The sequence below is a fragment of the Hordeum vulgare genome, chromosome 5H (assembly GCF_904849725.1).
Source record: "Hordeum vulgare subsp. vulgare chromosome 5H, MorexV3_pseudomolecules_assembly, whole genome shotgun sequence".
In the NCBI taxonomy this organism is placed as follows: Eukaryota; Viridiplantae; Streptophyta; class Magnoliopsida; order Poales; family Poaceae; genus Hordeum; species Hordeum vulgare.
In genome coordinates, this window is record NC_058522.1 from 577584343 (window position 1) to 577604373 (window position 20031).

The 20031-nt window shown below is 41.3% G+C and overlaps 1 protein-coding gene across 1 annotated transcript; it reads right to left on the reverse strand.

Annotated features, from left to right (window-relative positions):
* Positions 1-13370: 13370 nt before the first annotated feature.
* Positions 13371-19672, reverse strand: LOC123395073 (probable acyl-activating enzyme 16, chloroplastic). Its single transcript, XM_045090003.1, has 15 exons — positions 19604-19672; positions 18700-18873; positions 18041-18159; positions 17621-17770; positions 17199-17266; positions 16751-16856; positions 16410-16568; positions 16263-16316; positions 16114-16194; positions 15312-15449; positions 14934-15093; positions 14614-14693; positions 14175-14317; positions 13827-13884; positions 13371-13674 (listed from the first exon to the last, which is right to left on the reverse strand). Exons 1-15 carry the CDS (start codon positions 19665-19667, stop codon positions 13582-13584), a joined length of 1647 nt encoding a protein of 548 aa, XP_044945938.1. The 5' UTR covers positions 19668-19672; the 3' UTR covers positions 13371-13581.
* Between the last annotated feature and the right edge of the window lie 359 nt (positions 19673-20031).

Consider the following 20031-nt stretch of genomic DNA (forward strand, 5'->3'; position numbering starts at 1 on the left):
GTGGAGGCGGACTCACTGGTCCTACGATGATGCACGACAGGGTCCGGAGGTGGTGACGCCCGCGTTGGTCCGGCGGCGACCCGCGGCAGGTCAGGAGGTGGTGGCACTCGCGTCGGTCCAACTGCGATGCGCGACGGGGTCGGGAGGTGGCAGCGCCCGTGCTGGTCCAATAGCGACGCGCAGAGGGGTCGGGAGGAGGTGGCGGCGGGGTCGGGAGGTGGCGGCGGCGGCGTGTGAGAGAGCGAGGCCGGGGGGAAAGTGAGAGAGTGAAATATGACCTAATTTTCCTTTGATTGGGCTGGAGGGCCGTTAAAATGGACTAGTGCTGGTGTGGGACAACAGCACAATCTGTATCAGAAAAAGAAAAAATATGCAATTACATGTATCGTCAGGTATAACCGCAATGCCGGCACTAAGGTTGTGTCACTGTCGTATAAATTTATCCAACACTAGTACTATCTGAAGAATATAATGTTGGCGTTTCTTAGAAACTGCGTGCCACTAACATAAGTTATGGCTAGCCGTTTCTCCACTAGTGTATGGAAAAAATCCTCGTGTCATGAGTGTTTGCATTCTCCAATATACCTCATAGTTACTTGCAAGATTTTTATTTATCACTGCTTATTTATCACTTGCGTGTTAAGTGCTTGTGGTTGTCTAGTCCTTGTTCCTTTAGGCTAAAAACATGCCAACATTAAAAATTGTGAAGTTGCATTTAATAGGAATATTCAAGCCCTCTAGTCCTTAGACCATGATCACAACATTGTTGATTGAATCATCCATTCAACTTGATGTAAGCCTTCTAGCATCATCATTGGAAAAGAAATTGAAAGAAAATAATTTTTTTGGTTAAATTTCTTACTTCATCTACTTCGCACAAAGCATTGCTTACACGTCGCTCGTGTCATGATGTCCGCTAAATGATGAGGGGAGTTATTAGTTATCGAGCATGAGAAACGGTACCAAACATCATATTTTCCATGACAGGAAATTAGGACCGTTACGAGGAGGTTGGATCTCTCTTTGTAGAATCCAATATCATCTTGTTTGTCTCCATCGACAGATCACAAGGGAATTTGCTAGTCGATGTGTGGGCTTGTAACTGGGATGAGTGTTGGTAAATTAGTTCTTATTATATTTCTTTGTTCATGATAATCGTTTATTATCCATGCTATAATTGTATAGATTGGAAACTCAAATACATGTGTGGATACATAGACAAAACACTATCCCTAGTAAGCTCTAGTTGACTAGCTCGTTGATCAAAGATGGTTAAGGTTTCCTAACCATAGACAAGTGTTGTCACTTGATAACGGGATCACATCATTAGGAGAATCATGTGATGGACAAGACCCAAACTATGAACATAGCATATTGATCGTGTCGTTTTATTGCTATTGTTTTCTGTGTGTCAAGTATTTGTTCCTATGACCATGAGATTATATAACTCACTGGCACCGGAGGAATACCTTGTGTGCATCAAACGTCGCAACGTAACTGGATGACTATAAAGGTGCTCTACAGGTATCTCCGAAGGTGTCCGTTGAGTTAGTATGGATCAAGACTGGGATTTGTCACTCCGTGTGACGGAGAGGTATCTCGGGGCCCACTCGGTAATACAACATCGCACACAAGCCTTGCAAGCAATGTGACTAAGTGTAAGTCACGGAATCTTGTATTACGAAACGAGTAAAGAGACTTGTCGGTAACGAGATTGAAATAGGTATGCGAATACCGACGATCGAATCTCGGGCAAGTAACATACCGAAGGACAAAGGGAATGATATACGGGATTATATGAATCCTTGAAACCGAGGTTCAACCGATAAGATCTTCGGAGAATATGTAGAATCCAATATGGGCATCCAGGTCCAGCTATTGGATATCGACCGAGGAGTGCCTCGGGGCATGTCTACATAGTTCTCGAACCCGCAGGGTCTGCACACTTAAGGTTCGATGATGTTTTAGTATAGTTGAGTTATATGTGTGGTTACCGAATGTTGTTCGGAGTCCTGGATGAGATTACGGATGTCACGAGGGTTTCCGAAATGGTCCGGAAACGAAGATTGATATATAGGATGGTTTCATTTGGTTACCGAAAGGTTTTCGGTCATTACCGGCATTGTATCGGAAGTGACGAATGGGTTCCAGAAGTTCACAGGGAGGAGGGGAAACCCACCACGGGGAAGCCCAATGGCCTTAGGGTGGCGCACCAACCCGGGACAGCCCAAGAGGGCCTATGCGCCAAGAAAAGAAAACCAAAGAAAAACAAAAGGGGAGGTGGGAAGGAAGAGAAGGACTCCACTTTCCCATCCTAATTGGAGTAGGAATCCTTCTCTCCTCCTGGCCGGTGCACCCTTGAGGGCTTGGCCCTCAAGGCAAGCCTCCTCCCCCTCCCTCCTATATATAGTGGTGATTTAGGGCTGATTTGAGACAACTTTTGCCACGCGCAACTCAGATCTAGACACCATAGTTTTACCTCTAGATCGTATTTCTGCGGAGCTCAGGCAGAGCCTTGCAGGAGTAGATCCTCACCACCACCGGAGCGTTGTCACGCTGTCGGAGAACTCATCTACTTCTCCGTCTTGTTTGCTGGATCAAGAATGCCGAGATCATCGTCGAGCTGTACGTGTGTTGTGTTGGGGAACGTCGCATGGGAAACAAAAATTTTCCTATGCGCACGAAGACCTATCATGGTGATGCCCATCTACGAGAGGGGATGAGTGATCTACGTACCCTTGTAGACCGTACAGCAGAAGCGTTAGAGAACGCGGTTGATGTAGTGGAACGTCCTCACGTCCCTCGATCCGCCCCGCGAACAATCCCACGATCAGTCCCACGATCTAGTACCGAACGGACGGCACCTCCGCGTTCAGCACACGTACAGCTCGACGATGATCTCGGCCTTCTTGATCCAGCAAGAGAGACGGAGAGGTAGAAGAGTTCTCCGGCAGCGTGACGGCGCTCCGGGGGTTGGTGATGACCTTGTCTCAGCAGGGCTCCGCCCGAGCTCCGCAGAAACGCGATCTAGAGGAAAAACCGTGGAGGTATGTGGTCGGGCTGCCGTGGAAAAGTCGTCTCAAATCAGCCCTAATTGCTCCATATATATAGGAGGAGGGAGGGGGACCTTGCCTTGGGGTCCAAGGGACCCTCAAGGGGTCGGCCGAGCCAAGGGGGGGAGGACTCCCCCCCCCCAAACCGAGTTGGACTTGGTTTGGTGGGAGGAGTCCCCCTCCCTTCCCACTTCCTCCCTCTCTTTTTTTTCTTTTCCTTTGCTTCTTTATTCTTGGCGCATAGGCCCCCTTGGGGCTGTCCCACCAGCCCACTAAGGGCTGGTGTGTCTCCCCAAAGCCTATGGGCTTCCCCGGGGTGGGTTGCCCCCCCCCCCCCCCCCCCCGGTGAACTCCCGGAACCCATTTGTCATTCCCGGTACATTCCCGGTAACTCCGAAAACCTTCCGGTAATCAAATGAGGTCATCCTATATATCAATATTCGTTTCCGGACCATTCTGGAAACCCTCGTGACGTCCGTGATCTCATCCGGGACTCCGAACAACATTCGGTAACCAACCATATAACTCAAATACGCATAAAATAACGTCGGACCTTAAGTGTGCAGACCCTGCGGGTTCGAGAACTATGTAGACATGACCCGAGAGACTCCTCGGTCAATATCCAATAGCGGGACCTGGATGCCCATATTGGATCCTACATATTCTACGAAGATCTTATCGTTTGAACCTCAGTGCCAAGGATTCGTATAATCCCGTATGTCATTCCCTTTGTCCTTCGGTATGTTACTTGCCCGAGATTCGATCGTCAGTATCCGCATACCTATTTCAATCTCGTTTACCGGCAAGTCTCTTTACTCGTTCCGTAATACAAGATCCCGCAACTTACATTAAGTTACATTGCTTGCAAGGCTTGTGTGTGATGTTGTATTACTGAGTGGGCCCCGAGATACCTCTCCGTCATACGGAGTGACAAATCCCAGTCTTGATCCATACTAACTCAACTAACACCTTCGGAGATACCTGTATAGCATCTTTATAGTCACCCAGTTACGTTGCGACGTTTGATACACACAAAGCATTCCTCCGGTGTCCGTGAGTTATATGATCTCATGGTCATAGGAACAAATACTTGACACGCAGAAAACAGTAGCAACAAAATGACACGATCAACATGCTACGTCTATTAGTTTGGGTCTAGTCCATCACATGATTCTCCTAATGATGTGATCCCGTTATCAAGTGACAACACTTGCCTATGGCCAGGAAACCTTGACCATCTTTGATCAACGAGCTAGTCAACTAGAGGCTTACTAGGGACAGTGTTTTGTCTATGTATCCACACAAGTATTGTGTTTCCAATCAATACAATTATAGCATGGATAATAAACGATTATCATGAACAAAGAAATATAATAATAACTAATTTATTATTGCCTCTAGGGCATATTTCCAACATGTTGAACGCGGAGGTGCCGTCCATTCGGATCGTGGGACGGATCACGAGACGGTTCGCGGGACGGTTCGAGGGACGTGAGGACGTTCCACTACATTAACCGCGTTTCTTAATGCTTCCTATTGTGCGATCTATAAGGGTACGTAGATCCAAATCTCCTCTCGTAGATGGACATCACCATGATAGGTCTTCGTGTGCGTAGGAAAATTTTTGTTTCCCATGCAACGTTCCCCAACAATGAGAACCAACCACGGGCTTGGTTGCGAGTCGAGGGTGGAGTTGCAATTGGAACGACAAACACACTACATGCCCAGTTGTGAATGTGGGCTTGCAACTAGGTTGAAAACAAAATACGGACCAAGTTGCGAGTTGAAGGTGGACTTGCAACTGGGGCAACTACAACTGCAAGCTGAGTTGTGAGTCGAGGGTGGGCTTACAACTCGGCAACTACAACTACAAGCCCACTTCTTAGTCGAGGGTGGACTTACAACTTGGACGACAAACATCTACGGGCCTAGTTGCAAGTCGAGTGTGGACTTGCAACGCGGACAAATAAGAGAAGTACGCCACCCCATTGTGAGTTGAGGGTCGAATCACAAGTGGGAGGAGAACAACTACGGTCCTAGTTGCCCGTCGAGTGTGTACTTGCAACTATGAATATAAAAAAGATGGGGTTGCAAAAAAGGTTTAATGGCCCAAGTTGCATGTCAATGGTTGACATGCAACTGGGACAAAATAAGTGTTAGGGCCAGTTCGAATTGATGGTTGACTTGCAACAAGGAAAAGCAAGCCCTATTTGGAAGGCGACGATGGACATGCAAACTAATATGGAAAAATAAGTTGATCTAGTTGTGAGTCAAAAGGTGGACTTGTAAACTAAAAAATAAGGATGGAAGAGCTCAATTGGATGTCAATGGCGGGTTTGCAACTAGGCAAAAAAAAAGGTTAACCTAGTTGCGAGTCGATTTTGGATTTGCAATTGGGGTAAAAAAGGGTTCGAGTTGAGTTGTGAGTCAAGTGTGTACTTGCAACTGGGGAGAAAAGATCAAGTGCCTATTTGCATGTCAATGATGGACTTGCAACTCGGTCGAAAAAAGGATGGGGTTTAGTTGCGAGTCGGTGGTTGACTTACAACTGTGGTAAAAAAAAGAGCAAGAGCCGAGTTATGAGTCGACGGTTATCTTGCAGATGGGATAAAAAAGGGGGCATGCCCAGTTGCAAGTCAATGGTTGACTTGCCAATTTGGTACAAGAAAAAAAATAGCCCTCCTTGCGAGTCGTTGATGGACTTGCAACTCAGACAAAAAATCAGATCTGGTTTCAATTTGAGGGTGTGACTTGCAACTAACGCAAAATATATGAACTTGCAAGTGAGACGAAATAAGTCAGGTCTTGTCGCAAGGTAAGGGTGGACATGCACTATTGAAAAAGTAAAGAGTCGGACCCATTTGCGATACAAAATAAATATCGAATCCAATTGCGAGTCAAAGATGAACTTGCAATTAGAGACAACAAAAAAAACCATACCCTAGTAATAATAGTGGACTTGATCCCGATTGCAAGTTAATAGTGAAGTTGAAACTGGGGCAGACAAAAATCGCATGAAAAGGTGTAGGCTATAATGAAAGACAAATAAAAATTGAAGAGAGGATAAATGAGGAGAGACAAAATAGCGGCAGAATCAAGGTGATCAAAGAGGCAACGATGTCTCTTCTGCTTCTACAAAGGGCAGTACTAGGCGCCAGCGCTAGCGTCGGTCGCAGGCTGACCGTCCGATCTGCACGGGGGATCGTCAGATCTTTCTCATAAATAATGTTTAACAAATTGGAATTCATTTAGCAATCGATTTTTCGAATGGAAAAATCCAATTCAATGAGAATTTGGTTCACCCCACACGTACCCGTCATGGACAGCCTGCTTTTCTATGTTATATAGACTTGCATGTAACTATTCAGAGCGTGAATCCTCTTGAAAGAGAGGGGTGCCCTCGGGAACGCGGACACATGTGGTGCACTCCACTCGCCGCCAATGCGGAAGGATGCCGCCGAAAAGAATGGAACGCTGTCATGCAACATTTTTATCTTCATGCAACAAATTTCGACGCTATGCAGCATTTTTTGCAACGGTTGCAACAAAAAAATAATTATAGCAAAAAAAATATCTACATGATCGTAGCAAAAAAGCGAAGAAGATGATGCGTGGTAGCAAAAGTTAAACGCCGGTTATAGCAAAAATCTACGTGACGTGTATGCAACTTTTTCAGTGAACGGTTGCAGCAAAAAATGATGCCGGTTGTAGCAAAAAATAACACGGTTGTAGCAAAAGTCAAAATGCCAGTTGTAGCAAAAATTTAACGAACTCGAGTTGCAACCAAACGTATATGCAACTTTTTTACTGTACAAATCTAGTAAATAAAAAACGCTTGTAGCAAATATGAACGCTGATTATAATAAATTTACATGAGAAAAAAGCTGCATGAAAAACGTTTGTAACAAAAAAATACACGATTGCAGCAATTTTTACGAAAAAATGCTGCATACACCTGCCAACGAGCGCGACCCGCGCGCAACCGGCCGAACGATTCGGCCGGCGCGCCGGGGGGAAACGTTTCCCTTCTACAAAGCACGCCAATAACAAACGACAAAATAGCTCATGAAAATTATGAGGAAAAAATAAAACAGTGACCGAACAAAAAAGGCCTAACGAAAATATCAACCAACAACTAGACAAAGCGAAGATACGGGATGCCCTCGACAAACGAATCAGGATCAAGTTTGCGCAAAGATTACAATAAAATAGATCGGACAAACCACAACTTAGATAAGATATGGGACTGCTAGCGTCCACCTGTGAATTTATAGTAACAATAATGCTAGATCTACAAAAACTTACAAAGATTTATTTAACCTTCCAAACTAATTCTTTTATCCCCTCTAATTTTCAGTGAGGGTGGGTCCCTCATCTCTCAATTGCCAATCACAATCCTACACATCAGTTTGTACGTAAAATCTTTAAGTGGGGGTGGGGCCGCATTGCAAAAACAGCGCCCCTATTGCAGAAACAATTTCTGAAACAACGGTCGCGTTGCAGAACTAATTTATGCAACTCCTGAAACAACGGCTGCGTTGCAGAAACAACGACCGCATTACAGAAAATGAAGAGGGATAGATGGAGAGGGAGAGGTAGGAGACGGGATTCAAAATCCAACCGGAAGGTACACAATGATTGGAGCCCATCCTCCCACCTCGGTCTGGTAATCGAACTACTCCCCCGACGGCCTCCTCCTCCGCGGCGGTCTTCTCGGCGACGGCGGAGGCGCACCTCGCCCCGACCAGCCCGCCCTTCTCGGCCTTCCACCATACCCCTCTGGCATCGGCGGGCCTCCTCCCCTGCAGCGCGAGCGCGGCCCGCGGCAGCTCCCGCGACGGGCTCGGCCGCAGCGCCGCCACCGACGACGAGCCCAGGGTCCTGCTCAGCACAAGCACCATGAGAGAGACAGACGGCGCGGGGCCAACATTGCTTCAGAAAAAGAAAAAAAGATCGGTTGAGAAAGAGATAAGATAAGGGACACGCCATCAATCATTTGAGGTGGTGGATGCCCAGCGATGGATCTGTCGATTGATGAGAAACAGTTCCTATTGTTACAGTCTTCATGAGATTAAACAAATCCGAATTGAAAAATATTCGATATTTTTAAATGTTCATGAATTTTATAAAATAGTGAATTTAAATAATTGTTCGAAAAATAACAAAATATTAATTTTAATAAGCTGCCGCACACTTCAAAAAGTAATTCACGTACTAAAAAAAGGAAAGGGGCAAAAAAAATATATGGAAGCAACCAGCGACAAGGACGCACGCTCCGATTTGTTACAACACCAGAAAAGAAGAAGAAAAAGGCCGGCCCATGCAACGAAGGCTGGACCAACAAAGCAACGCCATTGCTCCAGAATAAAAAGAACGAATCAACGCCTTCTCTCAAGAAACAGCGACAAGGACGCGCGCGACGTGGATTAACTTTGCAGTACATTTAAAGCTGAATACATTTAATGGTTAAAAACTTAGATGTGACATCCTTAAAAAACATCTAGATGACACTTAACAGTTGAAAAAACCTTGTGTTCAACCGACAGACGGGCCTGCTTCATCCGCCTCCTTCTATGCTAGTCACGTGTCCTAAGCCGCCACCCCCACCTAGTTTTCCTCATCGGGCCAACCGCAGCTGTCTCCTCCATCCCCCCCCCCCCCCCCCCCCCGCGAGCCAGCCCGAGCTCGTCTGCTCCTCGTCCCGCAGCCACCAGAGAGCCGCTGCCACAACCCGCTAGGCGCCCGCCGCAACAGAGCTCCGACGAGCCGCCCTACGTCGACCCCGCCTCCAGCGCCGCCCGCTCCGGCCGTCGTCGCGACCTCGCCTGCCGACCTAGCGCGCGCCCGCAGCCGCCTCCTCCCGTCCTCCCGCGTCGTGCCAGGGTCCCGCAGCCACGGCCCGTCGTCGCCCCGTGCTGCCAGGCATTGCCCCGCCCCGCTGCCTTGCATGTTGTTGCATCGCTGTTGTCGCCCGCTTGCCATGGCCAATCCCCATCGAGGCCCTGGGCCAGCCCTCGCTCCGCATCAACTACTTCGCGTCTCTTCCCCTCTCCTTCCTCTCCCTCTCCTTTAACCTTACAGCCATTCATCCCTTTTCAGTTTCTGCAACACGATCGTTGTTTCTGTAACACGGTCATTGTTTTAGGAGTTGGAGAAATTGTTTCCGCAACGCGGTCATTGTTTTAGGAATTTTTTTTCTGTAACACGGCCGCTTTTCTGCAACGCGGCCGTTGTTTCAGGAATTAATGAGTGGGGGAGGGGACATGCGGGATGTGCCAGGAGATCAATCGACGGGTATTTCTGTAACTGATTTGTTGTTTCAGGAATTAGTGTGTCGGGGAGGCGACAGAGCCGCGTGCTTGTTTCTGTAATTGAAATATTGTTTCAGGATTTTATGTAGTGAGGGGAGGTGACCGAGCTGGTGATTGGACAGTGCACGCGCATACATCGGACGTCTACATCGGACGTCTGGTCAGGTGGCGGATGATTACTACAAATTCATCGATGAACGCGTGGCAGTCCCCATAACAATTTCGTTAAGAAAAAGAAAAGAAGCCAAATAGTTCTGTGGCGTCACCTCTACGGCTGCGCTCACGTGCCCGTCCATCGTAAAAAAATGAATACAATACAAACGCAAGGACTTATACATACACTCATTTAAAGCGCACATACTCTATTGCTATGAACACGATCGAGAGATTGACACTGCATATCATCTTACAATTTAGAAAGTAATCATAAACGTGTCGTCATCGACAGAAACATCTTCTTCCACACAAAGCGTAGTGCCGAAAATCTTGAAATAAATTCAAAAATAACAGCTGGGATAAAAAAAAAAGTTGAGCCACCTAACTTGTGGGCTGTGCTGCGCAAGAATGATCGACCCCGGCCACAGCGCCGACGGAAGCACGTTAAGAAAGCCTTTGTCAAGCAGGTGACGAAACGTGGCAGGAAGAAGGTGGAATACCTTATTTGACGCAAATCTGCATCAAAATGTCGAGCCCCCGCACATGCGATCGATCAAGACGGGCCGACCCGTTTAGAAGATAGTTTGCATTCCACCGATCCTGGTTTGTGAACCTTTTGGAAGGTTCCAAGCGGATTTTTCTGGTTATGGAAACCTTCTAGAAGATTCTTCAACTTTTTTATTTTTTATTTTTATTTTTTTCCTTTTTTTTCTTTTTCTTTTATTCTGTTTTATTTCTCCTTTTCTTTTATTCCATTTTCAGCGAATTTTTCTAATTTATTTTTTGCTACAAATTTGCAGAAATGTAAAAAATGTTCACATTAAAATTTTCTGTTCACAAAATTTTAAAATTTGGGGGAATTTAAAAATGTTACCATTTTCAAAAACAAATCACAAATTTTAACATTGTTCATTTTTTAATTTTTCCTTTCATATTAAAGAACAATTCGGAAAATTCAGAAAATGTTCACAATTTTCTAATTTTGTTCATGAATTTGAAATGTGTTCATGTTTTGACAAATTGTACTGAAATTAAAAAAATATTCGCACTTTTATTCAATGAATTTGTTATGAGTTTTATTTTGCAATGAATGTTCAGTATTTAAAAATGTTTGCATCTTGTAGATTTTGTACATATTTTTAGAAAAACTTTCCTATTTTGAAATTTTCTTCAGAAATACCGAAAAGGTTTAGAATTTAGAATTTTTTTGCTTGTTTTAAGAAAGCATAGAATTTGTATTTTTTAAATGTCCTCATTTTCTATAAATAACAAAATATTCCAGCTTTCAATTGAAAATGTTCCAACTTGCTTGCAAATTCAGAAAATGTTTGTAATTTCAAAAAATGTTCCTACTTTCAGGGTTTTTCTCTATTTGCAATATTTGATTACATTTAAGAAATATGTTCTTATTTCTCTAAGATTGTTTGCGTTTTCAAAAAAATGTTCTCATTTTCAACACTTCTTCATAAATTCAGAAGATGTTCACGAATTAAAAAAAACGTTCGTGGTTTCAAAATTTATTAAAGTTTCAAAAACATTCAGAATAAAAAATTTATAGAAAACTAGATTTGATTGTCATTTTCGAAAAAACTATGCGGCTTTTAATTCTTCTCCAAAATTTTCAGAAAAATCAAAAATTTGTAAAGACTATATTAATTGTGTTGCGTAGGTGATATGTTACAAAATTACACTTTTATTACAAGTAGCACCCGACTATTCCATTGGCTATAGCGAGTCGTTTAGGTCTCGAAATTCCCGAGTTCGAATCCTGTCCGTTGTCGTTTGCTTAGTGTTAATAGACTGACCCCGTCGCAGGACCTCTGCGCGTCTGCACGCAGTTGGACGTAAAGATTGTCCAATAGGAAGGGAGCTCCTACCTGCCGCTCGTTGTGGCAGGAAGTCCCGAGCGGGGGGTCCTATACGGTTAGGCCAACCGGCGCCTGCAGCGCTCCTCCTCATGGGTCGGCCCATGTAGAATGTGTTGGTCCTTTAAAAATCAAAAAAAAGTTCATAGAATTTTAAAAATGTTCAAATTTGCGAAAAAAGTTCAATGATTATTTAAAAAGTTCACTGATTTTCGAAATATGTTTATGTATTTTCAAAAAGTTTACAAAGCTCGAAAAAATCGTCAATTTTCAAAAAAAGTTCATCGATATTCAAAAAATATTAATCAATTTTTAGAAATTGTTATGTGATTTTGAAAAAAGTTCACAAATTTTAAATTATTTTCACCAACTTTCAAAAAGTTAATATATTTCAATAAAAATATTGATTTTCAAAAAAGTTCACAGATTTTCAAAAAAGTTCATAGATTTAGAAAAAATTTCACGGGCTAAAACACAGATCAGATCTTCAAATGGTTCAGCCCATGGCGGAGCACTGCAGGCGTCAGTTAGCCAAATATTCCAGTAATCGGCGACTGTGGCGCTAAATAGGGATTCCCGTCCCGAGCTGCACAGGGGGCTAGCCCATGAAGATCACTTCCAGGCCAGCCAGCCCACGAAGATCGTAGCTGGGATTTGGACAATGAATCAAATGTTACACACGACATTCTATTACCAGTTGACCTAGCGCTTGTCACTGATCAATTGAAACACCAGAACCATAACGAACAAACACGAAGAGAAGATTCAAATTATTTTAGGAAATTAGATTTTTTTTCAACCAGAGTGTTTCACACTTTCCAAATTTGTGAACAAAATTTAGAAAACTGAAACATTTCGAAAAAACAGGAAAAATAAATAAATTCCAAAAGAATATTTAAAACGTGAGCATAGTTTGAATTTCTCAAACAAAGGTTGAAATCTGGTATATTTTTTCAAATTTGCGAACAATGTTTGAATTTTTTTTAAACTCCTTAGAAAATGAAAACATGAACAGTTTTTAAATTTCGGAACAAATTTTGAAATTCCACGACAATTTGGAAAAAGGGAACATATTTCGAAGCTTTGAACCTATTATGTAAAATACTGAACACTGTTTGAAAATTCAGAACATTTTTTGAAAGTACCTGCTGTTCGAAGTAAATTTGCATGTGTCACTCTCTAAACCTTCAAGAAATAATCTATTTTGCATGTCCGAACCGCTCATGTGGTGACAGGGGGCTATTGGTATCTTCCATGCTAGGAGTGTTATCCTCGACATGTGTTTATTGACTTTCATTCACGAGAAAGGGGTCGGTAATTGAAATGCCCAGTTCCACGCTTAAATCGAAAACATAACTGTAAGATAAGACTCTCCCTGAATTGATGTTAGTATGCACAGTACCCGAGGATTCAGCTAGCCGTGGACTTGAAGAATATTTTTTGAAACTGAACATAATACGAAGATCTAGAACATTTTTTAAAATTACAGAACGTTTTTAAAAAAGAAAAGTTTATTTCCGAATTTGAAGAACATTTTTAGAAAATGTAGACCATTTTAAAGATCCAGAATATTTGTTAAAAAAATTCAAAACTATTTTTGAAAATCCCGAATTTTTTTAGTATACAGAGCATTTTTTGAAAATCTAGAAGTTTTATTAAGAATCCAAAACATTATTTGGAAAAGTAAAAATCATTTTTCTAATTTGAAGAACATTTTTTGAAACAGAAACAGAAAAGAGTAAAGAAAAAAAATGTTTTTGAAAACCGGTTTCGTGTCACGTTTCTAGAAGTTTTCTAAAACAAAAACAAAAACATTTCAAAAACCGCGCCGCTGGAACGTGAAACGTGGCAATTCACAACTTCTTCTATGGAAACCACAACAGGGTTTGCGCTGGAGGTACCACACGTTCTAGAAAATATGGCGAGGACAGCAAGCAGCCGGCCACCATGGATGACATGACAGGCCATGGATTTGGGTTTTGGGGTGATCCGATGAAGCTCTGCTAAATGAATATATACGATTATTCAACATTTTTGAGAGAAATATGACCTCTGTAGCTGTCTTGCTTTCTTTTTTTTCCTTCTTTCATTTGTTTCACACACTTTATTCATTACTGGGAAATGTCCATGCCAAAATTTATTTATTTATTTCACACCAATTCTCAGTGCGCAAGTCCATCAACCAGGGCCCACATCTCACTTGTACAACGCTTCAATCTCACCCTGATACTTGGCCGCCACTTTGTCCCTTCTTATCTTCATGGTCGGTGTCATCAAACCGTTATCAATCTGATGAATAAGAAACAAAAAATCATGCTGTGCTTGTAAGTACATGCATAGCTACACCCCCTGTTCCTACTCAACCGCGAAAAACGTCTTACATCTGGAAACAGAGGTAGTACTTACTTGACAAGAAAAGGCATTGCTCTAGAAAATCTTACCGTAAATGGTTCGTCGACAACAAGAATAGGGCCAATCTGGAATGAGCAACCCGCCATCCTGGCATTTATTAAAACACTAATTCAGCACTTGGGATATTTAACTGACGAGGCTCGGATCACTTGTCAACTTTAAATCCCTAAACTACCCGTGCCCGACTCCTTTGATTTTTATTTTATCTTTCAACATCCAGTGAGGCAGCGGGTGATTTGATTCTACTATAAGATTTTTGGAACATCTTCATCAAATTAGCTAAAGCCTCTCAGTTGTGTTAGCCAATGTAGGTGGAACTCACAAGAAAAATAGGATTATTTTTGTACAGATAAAATAACAAAGCAGGCAACTCTTACCAAGTTCTCAGCTCAGCATATAGCAAGCTCATGACTGTATCTTTTGCTAGTCCGTTATTCCCATCAAGGCTAGACTTTTTTTTTGCTGCTGCTAGAACTTCATCATTATTGGGGACTATAATAGCACCAAGGCGTCGCCGATCCTACGCAAAGAACAAAGGGTGAAGTTTTCATGTCTTTACCAGTGGTACTGATCTATTTCATCACTGTAATATTTAAATCTAATCATATTACGATAAATCTTTTCATGAAAAAACACACGCACATACACACACCACATGGTTTCAAATAACATTTTGGCAGTTCCATAAAACATTTCCTCTTATCACTAGAGAAATTTTATTTGCCCACATATCACGTCAAGGAGCATCAATTGGCCATGATAATAAATCATAATAGGACACCTGATACATGTAGCATGTTAAGCCTTTTGCCCTACCTGGCCAATAACCATTATCTGATCAATCAAGCTACTCCTGCTTGCTGCTTCCTCAAGCTCAGCAGGTTCAACATTTTCACCTGGAAATTGGGACATTCAAATGCAATCAGATATACTAAACATTCAAGTGCAGTCAACTTTAACTAGAATTACGTAATATCCAGCTACATACGACTTAATTGATTTCCAGAGTCCAAAATCACACTCCGGTATACAAAGAAGTGGAATGTCATAATCAACGTAGAGAGAAAACAGTAAAGAGATTTTACATAATACTGAAAGTGATGTTCTGAAGAAAAAAGATAAACTAATTGCAATACCCGTAGTGAGAACTATCGTATCCTTTGCACGCCCTTCAAGAACAAGCATCCCTCCACACTTTCGACTAGGCCCTGTGGCATGGTGAGGTGCAATCCAACCTATATCTCCAGTGTTGAACCAACCTTCTTGATCCAAAGCTTTATTTGTAGCAGATGGATTCTGTAATAATGTAAGTTTTAGGAGATAAACGAGAAACCATCTAAGAAAGATGAAGACAAATACATAAGTTCAGACCATGGTATCTTTACATGGATTGTGAGATTTAGCTACTGTCAGACAACAAGGTAAATGTGTTTATTTCTGCAAGAATACGTTTACAGAAGATCTTTTTTAATATTTGACAGTCGATTCATATTGGTAAAGTGAATAGATAGAACCTTATAATATCCCTTCATTACTGGCAGTCCTTTAATCTTCACAATCCCCTTTGAACCATCTGGGAGCACCTCTCCTGTCTCTATGTCCACAATCTTGATTTCTGTATGCTTTATTGGGTGGCCAACTGTGCCAAGAACCTTAGTACATCAACTGCTTATGTTAGTATAAGAGCACAAATGGGAGGCAAATCACGCATTCATGAACAAATGTCTAACGAAAATCATGAAGATTATTTTGAAGATGCTACCCAAATGGCTATAAGTTGGTAATCAGCTGAAATCACACACAAATGTGTAATGAAAAACATGAAGATTATTTTGAAGATGCCACCCAAATGGTTATAAGTTGGGAATCAGTTGAAATCAAACAAACATGTTTAGGAAGCCAAGAAGCACAAGATTAGCACAAAACATAGCACACCAGAATTATCATCTTCTTTTGTCCTTGGAAACTAAAAAATCCAGCACGAAGATATGCTCCATTATTAATAAATAAATAAATAACGTGGGAACCTTTTATGCATTTCACGGGCCATGCCAGCTTCCAGATTGGAGTTTATCCCTTTTCTGGGCACAAATAAATAATGTTCCACCTTTTTGTCTTTTTTATTGAAGGAGATAGCACCAAATTATGCAAGATTTAACTCCCTATATGATCTGGTTATCTGTTTCTCCCCCCAATGATTAAAACAGTTTATAATATTTCATAAGAAATACAAAACCAACTTTTGTTTCAACATACCAAAAAATCAGTCAATAAATGCATATAATATATGGAAACGAGTCCTGTGGAATCTCTTACATTGCAGAATGGCCGTCTAGCAGCTACAACAGGGGAAGTCTCTGTTAGACCGTAGCCATTTTGCACTTTGATACCAATAGCCTGAAAGGGAACAATAAGTATGGATGGATTATTTAACATAGGAAGTTTATTTATTGCTAATTCTCTACCTCAAAAAACTTGTCCACATGCATTGGGAGACTTCCACCACCACTAATACCAGCCTGCAAATTATTACAGAAACTATAAATTTACTAAGTATGCAAGACTAAAGATTCTCGAGGTAGCATAGAAATAGGCACGCAGGCAAAATGTACCTTCGAAATTCCGATTGAAGAATGGATTTTCTTGTAGACTAACATCTTTGCCAGATTATGCAAAGGCCACAAAAAAGCAGCGACGATTCTTGCCCGTACATAATTGAACATGTAGGAAATGAATGATGGCTTGACAGGACTGTTTGATAAGACTGTTCCCTTTCCAGAATAACAGGAAAAAGAAGACAGAAAAAGGAAAATTGACTAAGCTACATGCAGAATCCAATGAGACATTAATTTATAGAGAGCCTCCAGTCACCAAAGAATGAGAGGAAGAAATGATAGGGACTTTACTTGCAGCGAAGAGAATGAGGTGACTCATGCTAACTCGGGATTCATACCTCATATATCTTCTTCGCCTCCATAAATAGCAAACTTATCTTGATAAGTGCAAGGGCCACAGCTTTCCGAGCAGGAGAACTAGCCGATATCTGCCTCTGAATCGAACTGTAAAAAGTGATGAAATGTTACAAAATGGATCAAAGATTTTTTACATACTGTTGCTAATCACCACTAATCCACAAAAAATATTGATTTAATGGACAAAAATATGATAAACCAAATAAGCCAAAAATGATATAATGAAGGATAGATGTTGACAGCAAACAGAAGGCAAATATGTTGAGCCGCATTGAGGGCACTAGCGAACTGAAGAAATTCTACTATCAAATATGTTGAGCCGCATTGAGGGCACTAGCGAACTGAAGAATTCTACTATCAAATACCACTGCCTGTAGAACGTGTCACAGTTTACATACAGAGTTTAACATCACAGTCACAGAAACTAACCTGTACAGAGTTTCATAGACCAGTGGTACAGAGATAATATAATGAGGTTGGTGCTGCTGCAAATCTGCCTATAAAAGAACATAAAGATGTTACATGAATAAGCAATTTCAGCATCTTGTACAACAGTCAGACAATAAAAATAGAACAAGAGTACTGCACGGCACACGGAAACCCGGTTGAGCGCATCGTGATACTGAGTTCGCATGAAAATTAGGAAGTCTAGAGTTCTGCAGACTGCACATGTTAATACAATATCCATCACTAAGTTTGCAGCTTTCAGTAGGCTGCTAAATCTATGAAAGCATAACTCATGAGCACATGAACAGTACTACATCACAATAACTTCTTAATGACATCGCTAGGCCTCTTGCCAAAACTGACTAAAATGAAGTATTTTATGATGGAAAGCACCAAAATCACACCTTCAGGTGCTTCACAGTAGTGTAAACTTGTTGAATTCCATGAGTGAAGATGAAGTACTCAGTAGAACGCTCATATGCATGCCAGGGTGGAAGCATGCTGAGGAACCTATCACCAGGTACTGCTGGAACAATCTCCCATAAGTTATTTATCTGCAGAACATAAATAGTGTAAAGATTAATGTGGATACAAGGAGGAATACATGAAAAAAATCTAAGCAATTCAGTTCAAAAATATCAAGGCACTTCAGACTTGGGATACTTCTAGAAAATCCAGAAAAACATGATCAGCACAAGTACCCATGTTCATACAATAGGATATTACATCAAACAAATACAAAGTAGAGGTTATTGGCTTATTGCACAAAGCATAGTATTACTTAAAATTCATTGACAAAATTTCATCATTGCTGCATGTTTAACCTGATGCAAGAGATTTCGGTGGGTAAGCATCACGCCTTTTGGTGTGCCACCTGTTCCGCTAGTATATATTAGGGTTGCAATGTCTTCTGGACCAATAGCTTCGAAGACACCTTGCTGACCTGAAGGAAGAAAATTTTGTAATAAACTAGGACATTGTTGGAAAAAGAGGAACCATATTATTGGATGCAAGTTGACTGCTTGGAAGTACAGAAATAAAAGAAGTTTTGTCTACAGAAATACAAAATCGTTAAGAGTTTCCTAGTGACGCCATATTCTGTAAAGAAACAAAAATTGAGTGCTCCTCTTTAAAACAAAAGATGCCAAAGCTATTAAGAATGAAACCAATTAGTGTTGGCTGCAAGGAACTTGAGTGGCGAGCTCTGGATATAACTAAATGACTGAGCCAACCATTAAATAACAATCTTGCGAAACTAACAAGACTAGGTACATCTATCAACTGTTTACTGGTACTGGGATGCTTAGCTTATTGGATGATAAGACATCTTACATGAAGCAAACGATTAGCAATTTATGTGACATTCGATGTCAGAAATGCAGAAGAAATTGCAGTACCAACAAATTGGAAGAAACGTACTCTATATATCTTCAGCTAAACATTTCTTGTGGTTCTATCACATTATGATATCAAGCAAAGATACCTTGCTCGGATAGCTCGCTTGAGTAGCATAATGCATTGCGATTTTCTCGTCCAAGTTCAGTGATATCATTGTAGTCATAAACTGGTATGTCCATCACAGCTTTACTATTTAGGGATGATTTATCACCCCAAAGTAGCACAATGAATCTTGCACTAATCCTTGAAATGAAAGATTCTGCAAGCCGGTTAAAGAATTGAGGACTGTCCACAACAAGTGCAATACTGTGATGGGAAAAAACAATAAACTCATATTATAACATGAAAGTAACAAACTGGTATTTGTACAAAAATTATACCACATAAGCTTAAAGATAATCATCATAATACCATTAACTAACAATCCATATTTCTAGAGTCAATGTACTATGTACGCCATGCTATGTTTGAGGCAAAACATTCCAGATGCAAAACAATCACCAAGCAACCATACTTTGAGAGATTAACTTCATGTCCAGCCATGCACACATGATAATAATAGCATATTATAGACATTTTGGTCCAGTAAAGATGTCAAAATTGGAATGCAGATGTTGGTACTTTTTTCACAAGCCAAGAGAGGTCTGATCTGAAAGGTGATCCGTCCAATTTTTTCTTTAACTATAGATGACAACATCATGCCAAACTTGCACCTCTAATTCCATATCCCCTTAACAGTCCGCACCTCTCTCAGTTATAATCTCAACATTCCATCAAATAAAATCAGTGGAAGCATTTAAATATGCATATCAAAATGGTTTGTTGGCTTATAAAAGCCAGGTCCTAAACCTGACAGGCCCGTGTCTCAACAGTTCAAAGTGAAATTTCATTTATGTTGTGTGTGACTTGGATTTATACCGGCTCGTAGACTGCATAATCGATCATTAAAAGCACTTCAAATTCACATTTCAAAAGGACTTGACACTTACCTTTCTGAGTGACTGTATATTTGGAACAGTTCTTCATCGGAAGATTTTGTTCCTCTAACAACATTGATAGCACCAGTAGCCATGATTCCTGGATGGCATGTGTCAGTTGCATGATTACTGATGAACATATATGGTCATCCATTTGAAGACAGTTACATGGACTCCCCTAGATAGCTAACACAACAAATGGTAAGCACATCACTCAACAAGCTGACATTTATTCAGTTAATAAAAAAAAAACCTGACATTTGTAGTTCAGTATATTTTTTTTAACAGACTAATGCATAGCAAAGCCATTATTATTTGGTTGCTTCCATCATTTTCTCTATGCTAGGAAAGTAACAGTGGCACTTGTGTAGAAACTGCAAGCTTAAATATGGCAACTCTAGCATTCTGGTGATTTGAGCTCTTCACTTCTTCAGCATACT